This window comes from Molothrus aeneus, chromosome 3, assembly GCF_037042795.1.
Source record: "Molothrus aeneus isolate 106 chromosome 3, BPBGC_Maene_1.0, whole genome shotgun sequence".
Lineage (NCBI taxonomy): Eukaryota > Metazoa > Chordata > Aves > Passeriformes > Icteridae > Molothrus > Molothrus aeneus.
The window spans coordinates 58,009,106-58,028,490 of NC_089648.1; the positions used below are offsets into that span (position 1 = coordinate 58,009,106).

A 19,385-nucleotide genomic window follows, 5' to 3' on the forward strand; every position below is an offset into this window, starting at 1 on the left:
TGTCATTCAGTCTGATATATTGGGGAATACATTCTTATTTCATGGAAAAACTGACTCATCTTCTTCAAAAATACCTTTTACTTCCGCAGTGCAGTAATTCACCATAATGGTAATGCTAACTGAAACAGGGATTACTGAGAACGCTACAGATGATCCCCTATGGAGTATTTCAGTCTTGCCTCCAGAATAAAACTTTGGTGCATCTGAATCAATTGGCATCCTTCCACTGATTTCTAAGTGCAGTGAAGTGGGTTGTGCTCTTCTTGGGCGGACATCTCTTGCAGGTGCTCAGCAGCATCTGACCCCTCCAAGAGCCCAACTTCAGTGAACTTTGCAGATTCTTGTAAGCAAGGGTGGCCTTGATGCACACAGGCTCTGGGTGCTTCCTCCTGCCCTTCCTCTTTTGTAATTAGTCTAGTGGTTTGAACAAAATGAAGAGAGAGAAATTGTTTTGACAATATTTTAATAATGTAATAAACTGCTCCTGCTTACCCTGTTGTTGTCCTCCAGTAGCACATGAAAATGTGCCTGCAAAATGAAATGGATGCAAATTTAGGATGCATTTATATTCTCCTTTTTAAAGTAACCCTCTCTTTTCTAATACTGAAATGAAATACTGCATGGCACCCTGCATCTTAAGAATTGCGTTGTCGAATCTTTACTTTTCTTGGGAAAGTATTAATCTTTATTTTATTGAACTTGAAGGTAGATATGATAGAATGGGATGAAATCTTTGAAAGGAAAAGTAAGGGAAAAACTCCTTTCATTTTAATACTGTCCTCTATATGCTGGTATTTTGTGGAATATGATCATTCTGAAATGCAAAATAATTATTTTCAGAAGTATTCATATTTGCCCCAGGAACATCATCTCTGACAGAGATGATTTAACATCACCCATCCAAACAGGGAGTGAACACTTACATGGAAATTAAATAATTCTAGCCTATGCAGAAATTCTGTGGTGTAATTATACTGGGGGCACTGGAGCACCCCTGAGAGCCCTCCAGCTCATCCCTGCCATAAACAGGCTGGAGCATCCAACTTCTCAAGAATGACTTCATGTTAATAAAGTCTTTACAACTGAGTGAATTAAAAAGAAAAAAATCTAATTTCTTGTAGATGTCAAAAAAATTTCAAAGTCCATTTTGATCTGCTGAGGAATGTGGGGTATACCTCTAGGCTCACCCTAGATATACAGAATTTATGGGCAGCCATCTTTTGAAATAGTACAAAAGAGGCAGAAACAGGGATGAAAACGTCTGAGTAGTTCAGACACCAAGCTGGTTCAGCAGAACACATTTTCAGCTGGTTTATATCCCCCCTCCTGCTGGAATGTGGCTAAACAAGATTGGGCAGGGAGAAAGAAAAGTGACAGTGCAAGGCTAGGATGGGAGAAGAGAAAACAAGTAAGATTGTAACAGAGGTTTTGTCCAGATGCTGAATGTTTTTCCTGACCCTCAGAGATGCAAAAGAAAACTTGGGCAAAATGAAAATTTTGGAAACTTCACTCCTTGAGTTTGCAGAGTCCTGGGGTTACATCTCAAGCTAAGTACTATCTAACATCGACTCTCCTCTTCTAAAATGAAAATACCATAGAATTTTTAGTCCTGTCTTCATACCTGCATTGAAATAGTCACATTGACATATGTTTTCTTTTTTTTTTTTTCTTTTAATTTTCCCACTGACAGGTTCAGCCATTGATCCAAAAAGGCCACGAGAACCTGGTGCACCATATCCTCCTGTACCAGTGCAGCAGCAATTTGAATGACAGTGTTCTGGACTATGGGCATGAGTGTTACCACCCCAACATGCCAGACTCTTTTCTTACATGTGAGACAGTCATTTTTGCTTGGGCCATTGGAGGAGAGGTAGGATGAATGTCTGTCTAGCATGGTTCATCAATGGGGGTTTTTGAGAGTGCGTATCATCAGGAAATTTCTTCCTAGTATATTAGTGATTACTTAATCTGTGTGTTCTTAAGGGTATGGGATCACAGTCCCTAAATGCCTCAGCAGTAACTACTCAACCTCCTCTAGGCCTTTCAAATATGTAGTGCTGTGGTAATCCTGAGTGACAACCCAAAAGTAATGAAAATAGTAGAGAGGGAGTTGATGCCTTAGGGGAGAAAAATAGCTTTGGAGCATGGAAATCTCTTGCTCTATCAGCTTGTCTTATCTGACATGGAAATACAGTGCATCCAGCAATGACCAGTATCTGCTACCTGTGGATAATGACAGAAAGAAAAGCAGTGTCTCTAGGTGGCTTCATAAAAGACACAGAGGCACAACTCTCCAAATGAAGTGATACATGAATTTAATTAATTTGGTGCCTCACCAGGACCTGGTTTCACTGTTGCCCCATTCTGGCATATCATTCTGAAGTTTCTTACCTGTGCAAAGAAACATCATTTCTGTGTCGGAGAGATCCTGTGTCAGTGCAGGGCCAGCATAAGGACCACTTTATATAAGGCAGTGGGGCATATCTACTGAAAATACAGGCTGTGATGCCATGCTCACCCCAGGCTGTGTTTGCAGCTTATTTCATGTTAATTTAGGCTGCATTAAAATAAATGCTTTCAGCTGACATAACACAGCATGACTATCAAAAGAATCCCAGCTCTTTACACCCTTGATTCACTGTGTGCCCACCCAAATGATGGCTTGGGCACAGAGAGCGACTGGGGTGATGAAACTTTCTGGAACCTTTGTTTGCCAGCCTGCAGTCCAAAACCATTTGCACGTGCTGCAGTGTGAGGAAGCAAGAGTTGTTACATGGACCCATCAAAAGAAGTGTAGTCCACTAGGAGCTTTATCCCTGGTGTATGCTTTGTGCATTTTTGCCATCAGCTATGCTCTGACCTAGTATTTGTACTTTTAACTGTCTTAATCTAAGTGAAATTAAAAACTCATATAAATAAGTTATCATTTGACAAGCCCTATGGAGGTTTTTGCAAGGATGATCCTGCTGTTAAAGATCTGTAGAGAGGAATCTGACAGATCTGGGTTACATTCAGGTTTGCCCAAGTACCCATTTCACTAACTTTAGCTTACCATTATGTAGAATGAAGGTGATAATTATTTATATATATACTACAATTAATTCATTAATGTCCATCAAGCTGGATTCCAGAAAGCTGGAATCTCGAATTGCACATTTCAGAAAGTTAGAATGTGAAATTGCACATTAAAATATTATCTATATACTATAAAATGGTGCTATAAAACTATAAAATATTATCTATATACTATAAAATATTATCTATATACTATAAAATTCCAATTAAAGTGAATTTGGTAAATGAGTTCACTTAGGAGATACTGGTATTTTGGGTTGAATCAGGAGTGACCTTTTGAAGTAAATCTCCCAGTTATTCCCACTTACAGATCTTTGTTTATCATCATAAGTGGTTTGAGAAGTTGCACAGGCCTCTCTGGGATGAAGTTAAAATAAATGTGCAGGGGTGAACTCAGCACCTTGAGCAATAAATGGGACCTGACCAGCGCTTGTCCAGAGGAGCATCATTTGGGGGCAGTGGGTCCAGCACAAGCTGTTTCACCATGCAGAGCTGCTTCTTTATTGGCTTGCTAATGGAAACATAGCCATAAAGATCACCTTTATCGTTCAAATAATTTTACTTAGAATAGAGTTATTTGTGCACAAAAAGCAAGTTAATTACATGCAACCTCAGTATTCCCTGGAAATTACTGCTTTTAGAAGCTGGGAACATTTGAAATGTTGATTTATTTCTTCATAAGGGTTTTATTGTCAGACTAAGTGCTTGATGATGCAATGTTTGTAAGTTTAAAATGGAATTTTCCTTTTCTGCTCAAACAATAAATACAGAATAAATAATCATAAGATCACAGGATAATGCAGGTTGGAAAGGACCTCAGGAAGTCTCTAATCTAGCCTCCTACTCGAAGCAGGGTCAGAGGTGAAATTAGACTAGTTTGCCCAGAGCCTTGTCCTCTGGGAAGCATTAGATCTACTATTTTGTATTGACATAGTTTTTAAGTTTATTGAGTACATAATAAGTATATTTTATCACAATGCCATGTTCAGAAAGCTGTAAAATAAGTGGTATTTGTAAATTTTATTATTAATATGATGATATCTTGCAGGATGATATCATTGCAAGAAGGAGTCAATGTACTTACAAAGAGAAATTAACTCTTAACTATGGCAAAAAATGCCTTAACTCTGTATTGATTTCTGTGTGTATTGGTTTCCAGGGCTTCACCTACCCTCCTCACGTTGGCTTATCCATCGGCACAGCAGCTGACCCTCTGTTTGTCCTTATGGAGGTGCATTATGACAATCCATCAGAGACAGAAGGTTTGTAGCCCCACAGGCTTTAAAACATGCCAGACTGGAAAATGTACTACACACAAGTGCTCATCCCTGCACTGCATGGCAAACAGAGCAAATAAAAAGCTGAGGGTTATTTTTGGTCCTGATCAATAGTTCCTGGTTTACAGTGTTTTTCTCATTGCCCTTGAATTTTTTTTTCTGTATTTTTTAGATATACATCTACCTGAACAGTGGACAGTTTCTGAAGTAATATAAATGCAGGTGTCTAGACCATTCACTGGGTAAAATCAGTTTATCTTAAAAGATAAGCTTTTAATTTGTAATAGTGTTTTAAAATTGTTCTTCCTGAATTTAATTTATATTTAGAAGAAGTAAAAGGGAGAAACAAAAAATCCCAGGAAAATCAGGGGAACTTTGAAGATGCCTCTTGGAAAGATACTTTTTTGTTCTGAAACAGAAGTTTATTAACCTACTGTACCCAAGAATATTGTGGTGGTTGCTACATATGAACTGAGTAAAATCCAATGCAGCATAGTATACTGGCCTTTCTTTACAGCCCTATGTGTTAAAAGAAATTTTTCTATGTGGGCTATGCCTTACTGTCATTTCCCATCTTCATCTTTTAAATTAATTAAATTTTTTTAATTTAGTGACAGACTCTGTGCTTTCAGCATGTGGGATGCAATAAACTTAATTTGCATCCTTGATATTGTATGCTTTTTCATCAAATGTTGCATGAAAGCCCAAGAAATCATGTGCTGAAAAATTGTGTCCCTTTGATTTGGTTGCGTTCTTAAATCCATCATTTTAATTTACTGTGCTGTATGATAGTGTTGGTTTAGCTGAAGTGGCACATACGAAAAACTGGAAATTGGTAATGTTTTGTTTCCTTTTAAGCTATAGGAACAATTTTGCCTTGCTGGGACAGTCCCAAAAGACCTGGGAAAATTCAGACAGCATAGGCAGAGCAGGGTGTTTGTAATCCAGGTCATGCTTCTCCTCCTCCCTGGCAAAATACACAGTGTAAGATTGTGCCAGGAGTGCAAGAGAGCAGACCTGGATGCTCCATCTGTTTCTGGTGGGGACAAATGAGTTCTCCTGACACAACAGCAAACCTGCCACTGGGTCACCTTCCTTTGTGGGTTTTGGCACCTGCATTTTCCCAGTTTGGTGAAAGGCTGCACAGTTTGCCTCACATTGTGACCTGGGGTAATGTTTTCCTAAGTGACTCAGATTGGTAGTGGCTTTTGGCTCCCAGTTAGGAGGAGTTGAAACATTTTTTAGTTTAACATGGATGGGTTTCACTGTTTCTGGTTTCGTAGTCCTTAACATTTACTTCTCATTTGAAAGGTGGCCTGTTTTGAGATTGTTTATCAGAAACTCTGACGTACCAGAGTTTTGCCATACAGAAGAGTGTATGACTACCATTCTTAATTGGCTATGCACAGTTCATATCCTTTGTTCCTTAATATTTATATGCACTACTCCATCTTAGCTATTTTAGTGACTGTGTAACAGTCCCTGCTCTGTACCTCTGACATTTGCTTATCTTAAAATAGACTGCTGATATCATATTGATGTAAAATTTGGCTTCAGGCACTGCTATGTCTGCTTTGTTTTTCAGAAGACTAATATAGGTCATTAGGAAGCATCTTACCTTCTCTGAGATATTCGATATGTTTTTGAATTTTTCATTTTCAAAATTGAAAGTATTTCAGGTATTATTCAAAAATACAAAGAGATGAATAGATGAGCTAACAGAATTTAGTTCCTGTGCACAAACAGATTAATAATTTTTTGTGTATATCTTTACAAATAAAAATGACTAAAAGAAGAAAAGTATTCTAAGCATTTAGATGATAAAGGCAACATAAATTATTAATAGATGCACAAACAAACACATATGGCTAAACATATGTGGGTGAACAAAATAGATTTGTATTATTTTGACTCTTAGAAACACAGCCTCCAAACAGCAGGCTTCGGTTCTTTAAACCAATTTTTGAAATCAAGATAAGTCCTTGAGTCAGAGCAACATTAACGTACTCTGTAATTCTCTTGTCTGCTTCACTCAAGGTGGGGGTATTGTCTACAAGTGTGGGATTTAGTAAGGTAATTTTCAGGTTTAATTGATGCTCTCTTAATTGGAAAGATTGTAAAAGGGATGTATTTTTTTTCATCTCAGGTAGTCTGTAATGTAACAGGCAATCCAAAGCAAAGGGAAAATATAATTAATGGTAGCATCCAAGATGAAGAAATAGACAAAATTGTCAACTAGAAGACAACATGTGGCTTGAAAATTTTAAAGAGAAAAAACACTTTCTGCATATGGTTTCACACATTTCCATAATATTGAGATTGATTCCTTGATTTTCATGTAGAAAACTTATGACACAGCATGGAAAACATGAAGCAATATGGCTTGGGGTTTTTTCTTCTTTAAAAATCTGATTTTTAGCCACAGCTAACTGTGTTCTTTTGTTGCAGGCTTGATAGATAACTCTGGTTTGAGGCTAATTTATACTCCAGTTTTAAGGAAATACGATGCTGGGGTTATTGAAGCTGGTCTTTGGGTCAGCCTGTTCCACAATATCCCACCAGGCATGCCTGAATTTGTGTCAGAGGGTCACTGCACACTGGAATGTCTGGAAGAGGTATGTCCCTTGCCTGAATCCACTGGTTTTCATTCATGGAAATAATTGGAAGAGTCACTTGAGCTTCTTAGAAAGATTGATAGTTTCACTTGAAAGATGTGAGCAAAGACATCTGATGGTACATGTTGTCCTCCAAAATGTTGTCCTTTTGAACTGGGTACTTGGCATGCTCACTACTCAGGCTGCTTTATTTATTTGAGTAATAATGGATGACACAGGGCTTTTTATTTTGTGTTTATGTAAGCATGCACTGCTTTCTGTGGCAAAGCTATTAATAACTTGGTATAGCTAGCCCAGAAAAAAAAGTTTAGACTAATTCAGACCTGGGAATGTGCAAAAGGCTTCTAATGATGAAATGAAAGCCTGAAAGGTATTCTTACACCAGCCACAGAAACTGAAGACCTGAGCAGGTTTTACATTTATTAATTCTTGGTTTCATTACGATAATTTATATATCTCTGCAGTTAATGGAAGCACTGTCTAAAATCTGTGGTAACTGTATAATGGGAGATTCTCATATACTTTGTCATCTATAGGGAAAGGTTGAATTAATAACATGGTTTACAATGAAGGCTAAATTAGATATAAAATTTAGATTTGTTCTTGGTGGTGTTAAATGTTGGGTATTGTCCTGGCATTTTCAGCCTTAAAACTCTTGAGCAATCCATTATCATGAGGCTTCTGACCCTAGGGCTGTTCTTGAAAGGTATTGTGATGACAGATTATTTCTACCTTGAGCTCTGAACAAGAATTAAAGCTGAGCATACTCAACATAAAGTTTAGATCAGTAGATGTCAGCTAGATTGGGAGTGATGCCAGATTTGTGTCAATTTGGAAAAGTTAATTTGCAAATGTTTTTGACCTGGAAAAAACTTCTAGATGTAAACTTATGGTATTTCCCTACCAGTTCACTTAAAGATGGAAAGTAGAGGATGTTACAACTGCAACCTCTCAGTTTAAAGTGTGTCTCTTGGCATCATTCATAACTGCAGAGAAATTCATTTTCACAATAAACATCCACATTCATTAGTGTTAGCCATTAGCACCAAAATAATGTGCAGGTTTTAGTACTATTCCTTTGAAAGTCTTAAAACTATTGAGAATTATTTGCAGTCCAGTTGATTTTCATTTTAACAAATGGGTTCATATAGGAGTAAAAATATGTTTTTGTTTTAAAAAATAATCACAGAAAAAACCCCAGCCTTTTTTGGACATAAACCCTGAATTTCACTTAATGTTTTGGTTTTGCTCCAGACTGCATTTTTCAGTAAACTGAGTGAATTCAAAATGCATTAATGAATGTATTTGTAGATGGAATTATATTACATTACATTACTTTTCATTTGGGAACACTGATGGTGTTGGTTTCTCTTGGCCAGGCTCTGGGTGCTGAGAGACCTGCTGGGATTCAAGTGTTTGCAGTACTTCTCCATGCTCACCTTGCTGGCAGAGCTATCAGGATGCGCCACTTCCACAATGGCGAGGAGCAGAAACTACTTGCTTATGATGACGAGTTTGATTTCAACTTCCAGGAGTTTCAGTACCTGAATGAAGAAAGAACCATCTTGCCAGTATGGCACTCTTAATACTTTTCCTGGAAGTGTTTAAGAGATCATGTGCCTATCATTTTCTCACCTTTAGGATTAAATTTGCCACAGAATTTCTTAGCCTAGCATCATAGAATTCTTGGAGTTCTGTTAATTTTTCCATTTATCGCAGAGTCACTCATGCATTAAAGTTTCAGTGTCTTGGGAGTGTCCACATGAGTCACCACAGAACTGGCTTGGTTCACCAAATCAAGCTATTCTTTGGGTGCATTTGATATCCATAATAACCTGAACTTTATGATCACAAATGTTTGAACAAAGCAGATTAGAAAATCCCTTGTGTGCTTGGCTGTACCATCTTCATCCATCCAGAAAGATGAATAATGGAAATGCCTCTGTATGGCTTTACAGAGCTGTGGAACCAAGTAGCATATCTTCAGTATTTGCACCCAGCAAGTATCCAGCCTTACAAACCTGTTTAAAAATCAGCCAAGTCTTCTGTTTGTTTCACACTTTTTCTTGTTGGGAGTAAAACTCCATGCTCATGTTCCACCCAATATTTCACTAGTAAACAAAACCCTTTGAAAGAAGAAATCATACAACTCCATTTACTGTATTCCTGAAAACAGTGCAACAGAACTTGTAGAAATATTCCAACTAAAATTATATTATAAAGCAGTAGCTATGCATAGTTATTGCATGAAAAGAGTCTGCATTTTTAGTGTGTCACTCATTTAAAAATTATTCACTCTTCTTTTGTTCTACCCAGTATCTACATTTAAGTTTTGGCATGATGACAGAAATTTTAATGCTACAAAGCCTGAATGCTCCATATCTGTCCAGGAGAGCAGCTTGTCCTGGTGCATGTGAACAAGCATGTTTTTAAATTGTCCGTTGCAAAATGCCAAAAAATTGAATTTATTTACAATTGGAATCACTAAGGGAGACAGATCTGAAAAGAACATTGAAATGACTGAACTTCAAGTATGGTCAGGAGCCCCATGGTTTAAACTTCAGGGGCTTCTCTTCAAGCCCCTTTCTCTCTTATGTCTCTTCTCCCGCACTGTGAGACTTTGATATTTGTACTTTAGAGACAAGAAGCTAAAATGCTAACTTTATAGTTTAATTTTTACAGCAAAACCTGGATGTTCAAGTGCAGAATTTACTCTTTGAAGTAAAATTGCTCATAATCTAGGGGCCTCAAAGACAAAGTTACCTCCTTCAAGAAAGAAGGTTGAAGGGTTTAGGAAGAGGGCTGGCAGAAGATGACAGGTTTGCAGAGAAAGCCTGTAACATTTTTAGGAAAATTCATGCAATTATAACAGAAGGCCTCTTAAAATTCAAGAACATAAGGGAATAGACAACAGAAAAACTATAAAGAGCATTTGATAGTAACAGCAGAACAACAAAAAAAACTAGGTCAAGTAGAAGATGGAAGTCTTTCTCTGAAGAGAACCATTTTTTATGCCTTTCATTTTCATCTTACGCAAAACTACCAGTGCAACTTTACATACATCATCTGGTGTAATTCAGAGAACAGTTTAATCAATTAACTAATAGTATGATTTTTCATGTAAGTTCTTGTTAGTCTCTCTTCCTACAAGCTCTCCCAAGAGTGTAACCTTCTTTCAGCTTGTGGAGCACATGTTATTTTTTTTCCTCACATAGTAGCACTCTCTTCTCCATTTGGAAGCAGCAGATCTAGTCTCACAGAAGGAACAATTTTAGTGAATGTTATCCAGTCTGTAAGATACGAGAGCCAGAGACCTCATTGACAGGAACAGAGTATTCCCACTGGAAGCAGTGACACTGTGCCAGCTTAAGCTACTTCAGAAACCTCTGTCTCCATTTGGCTGACATGAGGCTGATGCACCTTCTTCCAGCAGTCTGGAGTACAGATTGTGCTAGCCTTGATCTGGAGAAACAGCCTATAGGAAAGGAGAAATTCTCAGCCTTTGAAAGGTGATCTGTTTCTTTTTAGGGAAGCATAATGGTTGATAAGGGAAGATGATACAAAAAAAATCCACTTGATTATCACGGGGATTTTCAAATTTGTACTTGATTAGGTATAGGGAGTTAAAGTATTTCCAGACTGTAAGTATTACCAGTTTGTCAAGACACCAAAAAGTTAATTGTATATGTGCTTGAGAAGGTAAGTATTCAGCCTTTCCCATACATATCTGTCAATGTAGTGAAGTCTTTGCCTGCCACTCCTCTACTCCCAGGCTTGGCAGAGATATAGTTGTTTTTGTGATGTGGAAAGCCTTCTTTTCCTCATTTGCCAAATATCTCTATTGAAGTTGGCAGTGTAAATTAGCCTGGGTTAAGTAGCAGTGGATGAGTTTTGCAGCAAGAATAATTTGTTTACATTGTCTACTATATAATTTTCCAGAAAATTGGATGGTAACTGGGTACCTTCATTGCTATTTTAAAAGAAAGTCAAACAACACTCTTATTAAAACTGTTTAAATCCATGGGGGATCCCTGAGGATCTGGATAATATGAATGCTAAGTGCCAAGGCCTTAACATATGGCAATTGCCTAATCCTTCACTCTTTCAAAAAGTCATATCCACTGCTCTGATATTTATTACTTGAGTGCTTGCTGTCATCTGTGGTTACCTGAAGCTGGTGTTGATAAAGTTCAGAACTGTGAACTTCCTAAATTTTGTATTTCAGGGTGATAATTTAGTCACAGAATGCCACTACAGTACTGTGGACCGAATTCGCATGACGTGGGTAAGCAATATTTTGGTGGATCAAAATAAGTACACAGATAATATTGGGGACTAAAACCTTTTTCACAGAACACTGTTTTAAAAAAGTGAATTTACTTACTAATTCCTGTGTGCACATAACTATTTATTGTCTTTCCTTTCATAGATTCTTAGGTTTTAAAGTCATCTGAGCTATTGTGATCTTAGTCTGATCTTTTGCTTAAGGCATTCATATGACTAGTTTGTAAAAATAAGCACGTCAGCTCATAAAAAATCCTTAGAAGTCAAACTTTTCTAGTATAAGGAGTGCTTTCTTTGCAACATGTATTAACATGCAAATTCTGCGTACTGTAATGAATCATTTTTATGAAGTTGTTACGCATTTTTCCTGGAGTTGTAATTGCCAGTTCTTTTGTATTGATTTTTAGATAAGCTGTGATCAGAAGGTTTTCCAACTATTTAGTTTTGCGCCTAATACAGAATCCAGGCAGAATGAAGGTCCTTTGGGTTGGGAAGAGGTGTTGGGAAACCACTCCTCCCTGCTGAGGGTGTCCAGCTCTGGTTTGGCACAGTCTCCCAGAAGCAGCTTGATAGGTTAACAGAGGCACTGGGCATTGCAGTGCAGTCACTAGCTTTTGGAGGTGAAGTAAATTTGGTTACTCGGACATGGGCTGCACTGTCCCAGTTGTCTAGGAGCATATAGAGTGATGCCAAACAAACTATGTCTATGGGAGGGATATAGCTGCCTGTGCCAAGGTCTGATGCTGCTTCCTGGGGGAGTGGCTGGATCCAGACCTCTGGGAAGTGAGACCTGAGGGCTGTCTGTTTTGCAGGGAAAAGCTGTTCCTGGCATCCAGAGGGCAAAGGGATACTTCTCCCTGAGTAATGGATTGCACGTAGGCATATGCAGTAGTTATTTAATGAAAAGCAAAAGAGCAAGAATGAAGACTTTTGAGTTTTATGTCCTGTTTTCTTGTGTGGTGACCACACTAACTCTTGGCTCATGTGTTTTCTCCATTCCTGTTCCTGTGGTTCCATGAGACTTGTGGAAGTGTTCCCACCCAGGATTTAGGAACATATAGTTTATAATCTTGTCCATGTTTACCAAGATTAATTTTAAGTTGGTTGTTTGCCCCATGGTTCTCAATGGAAGATTGCTTAAGAATCTGTTTCTTCTGTTAGCTAGAAATATTATTCTAATAACTAATTTTATAATGCATGCTCATTTTTTCTTGAGTCAACATTATCTGTTAATAGAAATAATTCTTTTCCTTCTTGGTTTTTACTGGCATATGTACTTACAACCTAAGTTCATAGGTTGTAAGGAGCATGAATCTTCCATCCCAGCCTCTGTTTTACTAGGCAAAGCTCAATTAATTTCTTATTAAACATATTAATTGTCCTACAAGATTTTTTTCCTTATCTGTTCCACTTTTCTGAAATGTGGTGAATCTAAGTACCTTGGGGGCAACTGAAAGCAAACCTGAACTTCTCAGATAGTACACTTCAATATAATATGAGCCTTATTTTATTCACAGGTGTTCTTTCTGATGTCTTTTAACTTAGAAGCTATTGCTTGAGCTTCCAGAGTATTTTGTAATTAATTATGTAATAGCCTCTTGCTACTTGACAACCTCATGTACGAGATAAACTTGTCAAATTTGGCCTTCTGATACACTTTCATTAGCATCTGAATGCTAATCAGTGGTTTAATTTGTGGGATTCCAGTGCTACCCTGATTAATGAAAAATCCCATTTTCAGGGTGGTCTGAGCACCAGGAATGAAATGTGCCTGTCATACCTGCTCTATTACCCGAGAATCAACCTCACCCGCTGTGCGAGCATTCCAGATATAATGGAACAGCTCCAGTTCATTGGTGTTAAGGAAATCTATCGACCAGTCAGGTATGTAAAATTTTTATGAATATGTGCAGCACCTCTCTCTCTGTCTGTGGGATTCTTGGATCATTTTTATACAACTTTTCTTTCTTTCTGGTAGGAAGAAAAGAAACATAGTCACTGTGCCACTTCTTTTGGTCAATATGTTGTGCTGCCATTTTTCCTGCCAAATTATTTTGCATCTTTTTTTCTTCTGATAGAAAAGCAGTTTCTTCTTTTAAGGAAATAATACTGTTAACATTGTTTTTGTTTTTGTTTTTGTTTTTTTACCACATACATCTGTGAAAAGGCTATATATCAATGTTTTAAATCTATCAATTTATTAAAACATGTCAATGTTTCATATATAGAGAAGTAATTTTGAAAAAGAGTTTGTGAGCTGGTTATTGAATTTCCCTCGGTAGTTTTGTTGACAGGAATTCCGAGGACAAAAATATGTTCCTTATAGTGCTTAAAATTAAAGCATCTCAACAGGAGATTGTAAACAGTGAGAACAGTCAAAAGTGGAATGTTCCCAAATGAATGAAATGCAGAAAAATAATCAAACAATAAAAAGTTGAATGAACATTTTGTGGTGAAAGGTGAATTGCATTTGTATTTTTAGTTGCACTAAACTACTGTAATAGTAAGATTTTAAAATCAAATGGATAGACTAATAGTGTGTCATCACAAATTTTAAAAGTTGTCTTTGCTTATACAGTTTATCTTAACAAACCCTATAAAGCTATTATTGCAAAATAATTTGACATACAGGCTTAGTGGTCTTCGTTCTGAAATTTATATTCAAGAAGAGTTTGAAGGAAGTCACAGTGCAATCAATGTCTACATAATTTTCCACACTATTTCCATTTACAACCTCTTTTAATGCAGGGAGAACAGAGTTTCTAAATTAGTCCTATCTAAAAGAGTCTTTCTGAGCTTAGAAAGAAAATATTCTAACAAATGTATGCTCTCTTGAGTGTTCATTCATGATAACTGTACTTAAGGAAAAAATGCACATTTGGCCTGGGGAAATAAAGATGTTCTGAATAGAGTAAGTATGCAGACTGTCTGCCACAAATGGAATAGTAATTAGAAGAGGAGATTATTAATGCCTCTAGTATTTATGACCTAATCCACAATTCTTGTTTCATTAAACTCTGTCAGCCTAAGGATATGTGACCTGATCCTCATCTCTCTTGTGTCAGTCTAACACTAGAATTGCTTCACTGACTTTTTCAAAGTCTCTCTTGACTTACAAATGCAAACTGGGAGTAGGATCAAGGCGTTGTGGCTCACTTAAAAACATTTTTCCTCTGTTTGGTGGCACAGACAACAGTTTAAATCATGAGGAGAAGAGATAAAATTGGGCTTGAGTACCATAATACTTGGTTAAAATCAGTCTCTATGCCTAGATGTTGAGTGGAGCAGAACTCTGGCATAGACAATTTCCCCAAAGCAAGTGGGAGACAGCCTACTACAAGATAACACAGATCTGTTTAAAGTATTCTGAAAAGATAACTCGTGCTCCAATCACAGTATTAATTAGGTACTTGATAAAGGTTTAGATACTTCTGTTCTTCCTCTAGCTGTATTGATTTTGTGTTTGTAAAAGTTTGATTCCTCCACCATGTTTTTTCCGTTCATCCAGTAAAGTCAAACAAGGAGAAAGCAGAAACAATTGAAAAGGTTGTGGGTTATGGATTTTTGGTTTTTTTTTAATTTTCCTATGTTACTTTTTTTAGTTTTCTTTACTAAATGAAATCTCATTCCTTCCCTTTCCATGTGGCTGGTGAGAAATGAGATTGTCCCCATTTGTTCATGGGAAAGATTTCCACACTTGGCCAGACAGATCTTTCAGAGCAGTGCAGCAGGTCTCTGAACCACCTCTGGCCAAAAGTGCCCTTGCAGCCAGCTTGTAGGAATATGCCAAAGGGAGAGTCCACAACCCTGGTTATTATCTGCTGCCCACCAGTGAAGAGCAACTCCTCAGTTCTGACCTGAGCTTGGCAGAACCGTCTGCAAGCAGCTTTCTAATGGCAAAGGTTCCTTGGCAACCTGGCCTGCCAAACCTCGGAGAGCGTGTGGCTTTCCTTTGTTTTTGTTTTTGTTTTCTTCAGAAGTTACAGCAGATCTGCTTTGTATTGCTTGTGCATTGAGTTTGTGGATCAGAAAAGAGCAATGTACCTCTTGAAGTCCTTCATTTCCAAAAGCATCTGGTAGCAAGTACTAACCTGCTGATAGCCTTCCATGAGTCTGTCAAAATCAATGAAACTGCATCAGTTTTCAGTAGAAGAGAACTTAGTTGAAAAGAGAACTTTGTGAGCTAGGCATAATATACATAGCTGTAGTGCATTTATTTTTCTAAAGTTCCCCAGAAGTTTTCCTCGTTCATTTCAGCCTGATAGTTTTTTATCTATTTTTTAAAATTAATTGTTTGTTTTTCTTTAGGACTTGGCCTTTCATTATCAAGAGTCCTAAGCAATATAAAAACCTGTCTTTTATGGATGCAATGAACAAATTCAAATGGTCCAGATCAGAGGGTCTCTCCTATAATCAACTTGTGCTTAAACTACCTGTGAACGTGAGATGTTCTAAAACAGATAATGCTGAATGGTCGGTAAGTGTGCTGAAAAGGAGGCAACGATGACATGAAACTACTTTGATTTACTGTGTTTCAATGCATGTGAATAACTATATGATTATATGTCTTTAGGATGTTTACACAGCTATATTTCATTTACATACAATAACAAATGATGAGAATGTTTTACCAGTGCTTTCATCTAACTTGAGTTCTAGAAGCATTTAAAAAGAATAGAGAAGTTGGAGCTTTAATCAGCACCTGGGATCAGTAATAGGAAGATGGAGTCTTTCAGTGGGGCTGGGACTGATCAGAGAGCAGCCATGTACATCAGGTGAAGTGACCATGACAGGAAACTGTCCTACCTTGGCTACCTCCATGGTCAGGGACTTATGTTAGGGTCTTGCAACAGATGATTTGAAATCCCTAAATCAGGTTTCCTCTCTGAGACACCTTCTAGGGGAAGCTTACTGACTGCATAATGAAGCCTCAAGAATCTGCCTTCTTAACTTGGGCATCTAGACAACCTAAAGCTGTATGAATATTCTTGCAATAAGTCATGCTTTTTTAATGATCCTAGAATTGTCTATAGTATTGGGCCAGAAAAATAAAATTGGATAGTCTGTTCCCTTTGTGCAACTTATTAAGATTTTATCTTCCATGGTTTTACTTTCCCTATTGTCTTGATGAAAAAACCTGTAAGAGAAAATATAATTCCCCAATAAATTATTATTTATTCTAAATATCTATTGGTATTTTACCAGAACACTGCTGAGAAAAGTTGTCATCTTCAATGTTGATGTTTGTTTAAAAAGAATGGCTAGTGCATGTCATATCATCCCTAAAAAAAAATGCTTTAAAATATGTATTCCTCTTTGAACTCCTTTACAGACTCCAAATTCGAGGCTTTTACTTTTTTGAGATTTTCTGTTCAGAATTAGAGGCAGTCTCACTGTACCAGCTTATTTCCTATTGTGATTTCAGTCTAGTGTAGCAGAGCTGCTGTGAGATACTACTGATGAAGTAATTCCTATGAAAGGATTTCTGCCTCATCCTCCTCACCCTAGAAGATAGCCCATGCTTCCTCATAGTGTGTCACACAGTCCTTTCAGGTGTTGAAGAAATTGCCCCTCCTACAGCAGCGTTCTTGTGTTTTTCCAACATAGGTCAGACTGTTCTGCCCATTGGATGACAAAGGAATACTGTGTGCTATAAGTAATGAAATAGGTTCTGTCCCATTGTAGACCTCCTGTGGAAAGTAGTTGTAGACAGAAAAAAACCAGTTGTAGACAATACTGTGACTTTTCACCAGTTTTGGTTAAACTTCTTGACCTTTACAGCTGATGACTAGTAGCAATTGCATAGCCACCCTTTCACTGATTATTTGTCAGAGGACAAGTCAAGATGATGAAAAGCACAGAAATTTTATCAAGAGGGGATAGGCTGAGGTTTTTTTAATGGTATACTTTCTGGAAAATGCTGTTGCTCTTTATCTTACAGGATGAAGGAACAATACTTACAACTCAAAGAATGAGCTCACTGAAACTGGGAGTTCTTAGCTCTTCCTTAATCATAGTTTCCTTTTTCAAAATGACATGGGCATATTCTTCAAAGCTAAGATTAGGACTCTTTCCTTTCCCTTCCCTTATTAGTGATATTACACTTAAATGACCATCCTCATCAAAATCAGGGACAGATTTAACCTGAATGGCCAAACAATCCCTCAGTTGTTGCAAGACTGAAAAAAATTGAAGCAGAGGAACTGAGTTGAAAATACCTTCTTTTTTCTATAGAGTTGGTCTGTATTTCAGTTTTACTTTTGTGTTGTGTTTTCTAAGATTAAGTCAATATTCAGTTGGGGTTTCTTTCTAGGGTACAGAATAATAGCAACATAGATGAAGTCCCCAAAGCAAGCATATGCTGTACAGGTGGGCATTCAACCTTTCAAAAATGTGCCCAGGAGCTTACTTTCTGCAAAGCTTATTTTCTTTAACATGTAGGGAGTAAATTTAGGAAAAGCAAGCTGAGCTGTGTACACAAATGTCTCCAATTTCATGTCAAAACGATAGCAAACACATAGTTACATCAAATCCCATAAAATTGCACTGAGTTCTATGGGAAGAGTGAAAAATGCTCAGTACATGGCAATATGACACTGCTGTATGTGACCTTGCTTGAGCAGGGACATGGAACCCAATGACCTCCAGAGATCCTTTCCAACCACAACCATTCTGTGGTTCTGTGGAACAAAACCTGTGTACACAGTTTTAGCTGTTTTGTACGTGCAAGTGTGAGCCTTGCACTCAGAAATGAACACATTCAAATATCATCCTATATCCCCACAGCAGAGTGACACTGCCAGCTTTCGTTTGTATTTGACAGAAAGATGAAAACAACAACCAAACCTGCCAAACAACCCCACAAAGCAAAATAAGGTTACTCAAATAAACCAACTAAAGTCTATCCTTGCTTGACTGTAGAGGATGCCAGTGTGTACTGCTGCTCTCGAGCTGAGAATGTTGGATATGCACACTGGCTGATCATTTGGCATGCAGTATATTAATATTTTTACTGAGCTTGATGTTTCCACAGTGACAATCACAGCCCAAGTACAAAACTATCAATAGACTATCAGGCAAGCTGCCAATTATCTTGAGAGCAAAAAGAGTTTTCTAATCTTATGTGACAAAACTCTGATAATTTTTTGCTATTTTAATTTCAGATCCAAGGCATGACAGCTTTACCTCCTGATATAGAGCGACCATACAAGACAGAGCCAGTAATATGCAGTTCATCTTCCTGTTTAAGTTGCAGTTTATTCCTTACCCTGTTGTGTATTGTATACATCACAGCCAGTACCATAGGAAACACTGAGCCCTTTGTATAATAATTTTTATTCATCTGTGTTCTGTATGCCATGCAAGTTCTGATGTGTTTGCACTGTTGCTATTGTAGATTTATTTTTTTACTTATTAATGAACTACATTTGCTGGATCAAAACAAAATGTGTGCATCCTTTGGAAACTGTGGGGTTTTTCGTTTTCAATGTAAAATATGTATGAAATACAGTAGGTACACTGACACATTGCATATTGAAATATTTTCCTGTACCATTTTCTTATACTTTGTCCTGCCTCTTTCATGTGGTGCTTTCAAAGTCATCTATGTATATGGGTAAAATTAATAAACTAAAAGCAACTTAGTTAACCACAATCAGCCTGGTCTGTGTTGTATTATTTTGGCTTGATTGTTGTTATCTGCAGGTAATGAAATCATTGCTATATGGACAGGACTTGCAAACATAAATTTGGGCATGTCTGGCTGACATGTGCCATAAAGCTATGGGAAGGATTCACTCAGTCTGGACATTTCTGGGAGCAGCACACTACAAAACCATCTTAGCTCCTGAGATATGAGAACTAAGGGTGCTAAAGGGATGAAAGACACAGGCAGAACCCCAAATCTCCTCATTGTGAATCCTGTACAAATCTTTTGGCTTTGTTGGCATTTCTTTTTCCCGATCCCAGGTAGTTCAGGGCGTTGCTTGTGTCCTAAGATATTTGCACAGTGAATAAATCTTTGGCGAGAAGTAGGCATTCCTTTTCTAGATTTGATCTGGACAGCAGGAGCAATAAAGATTTATCTCACATTTAGGCTCTGCCATGCACAGGGAACTGAGCCTGCCAGCAGCTA

At 37.6% G+C, this 19,385-nt stretch overlaps 1 protein-coding gene across 1 annotated transcript in view; it reads left to right on the forward strand.

Annotated features, from left to right (window-relative positions):
- MOXD1 (monooxygenase DBH like 1) overlaps positions 1-18,885 on the forward strand; it is a 49,330-nt gene extending 30,445 nt beyond the window's left edge. Inside the window, exons 5-12 of the mRNA XM_066545755.1 lie at positions 1,691-1,870; positions 4,235-4,337; positions 6,801-6,967; positions 8,347-8,538; positions 11,193-11,252; positions 12,993-13,135; positions 15,560-15,728; positions 18,415-18,885. Of these exons, the coding sequence (XP_066401852.1) occupies positions 1,691-1,870; positions 4,235-4,337; positions 6,801-6,967; positions 8,347-8,538; positions 11,193-11,252; positions 12,993-13,135; positions 15,560-15,728; positions 18,415-18,579 (1,179 nt within the window). The 3' untranslated portion in view covers positions 18,580-18,885. The remainder of the gene's footprint in view (positions 1-1,690; positions 1,871-4,234; positions 4,338-6,800; positions 6,968-8,346; positions 8,539-11,192; positions 11,253-12,992; positions 13,136-15,559; positions 15,729-18,414) is intronic.
- The last annotated feature ends 500 nt before the right edge of the window (positions 18,886-19,385 follow it).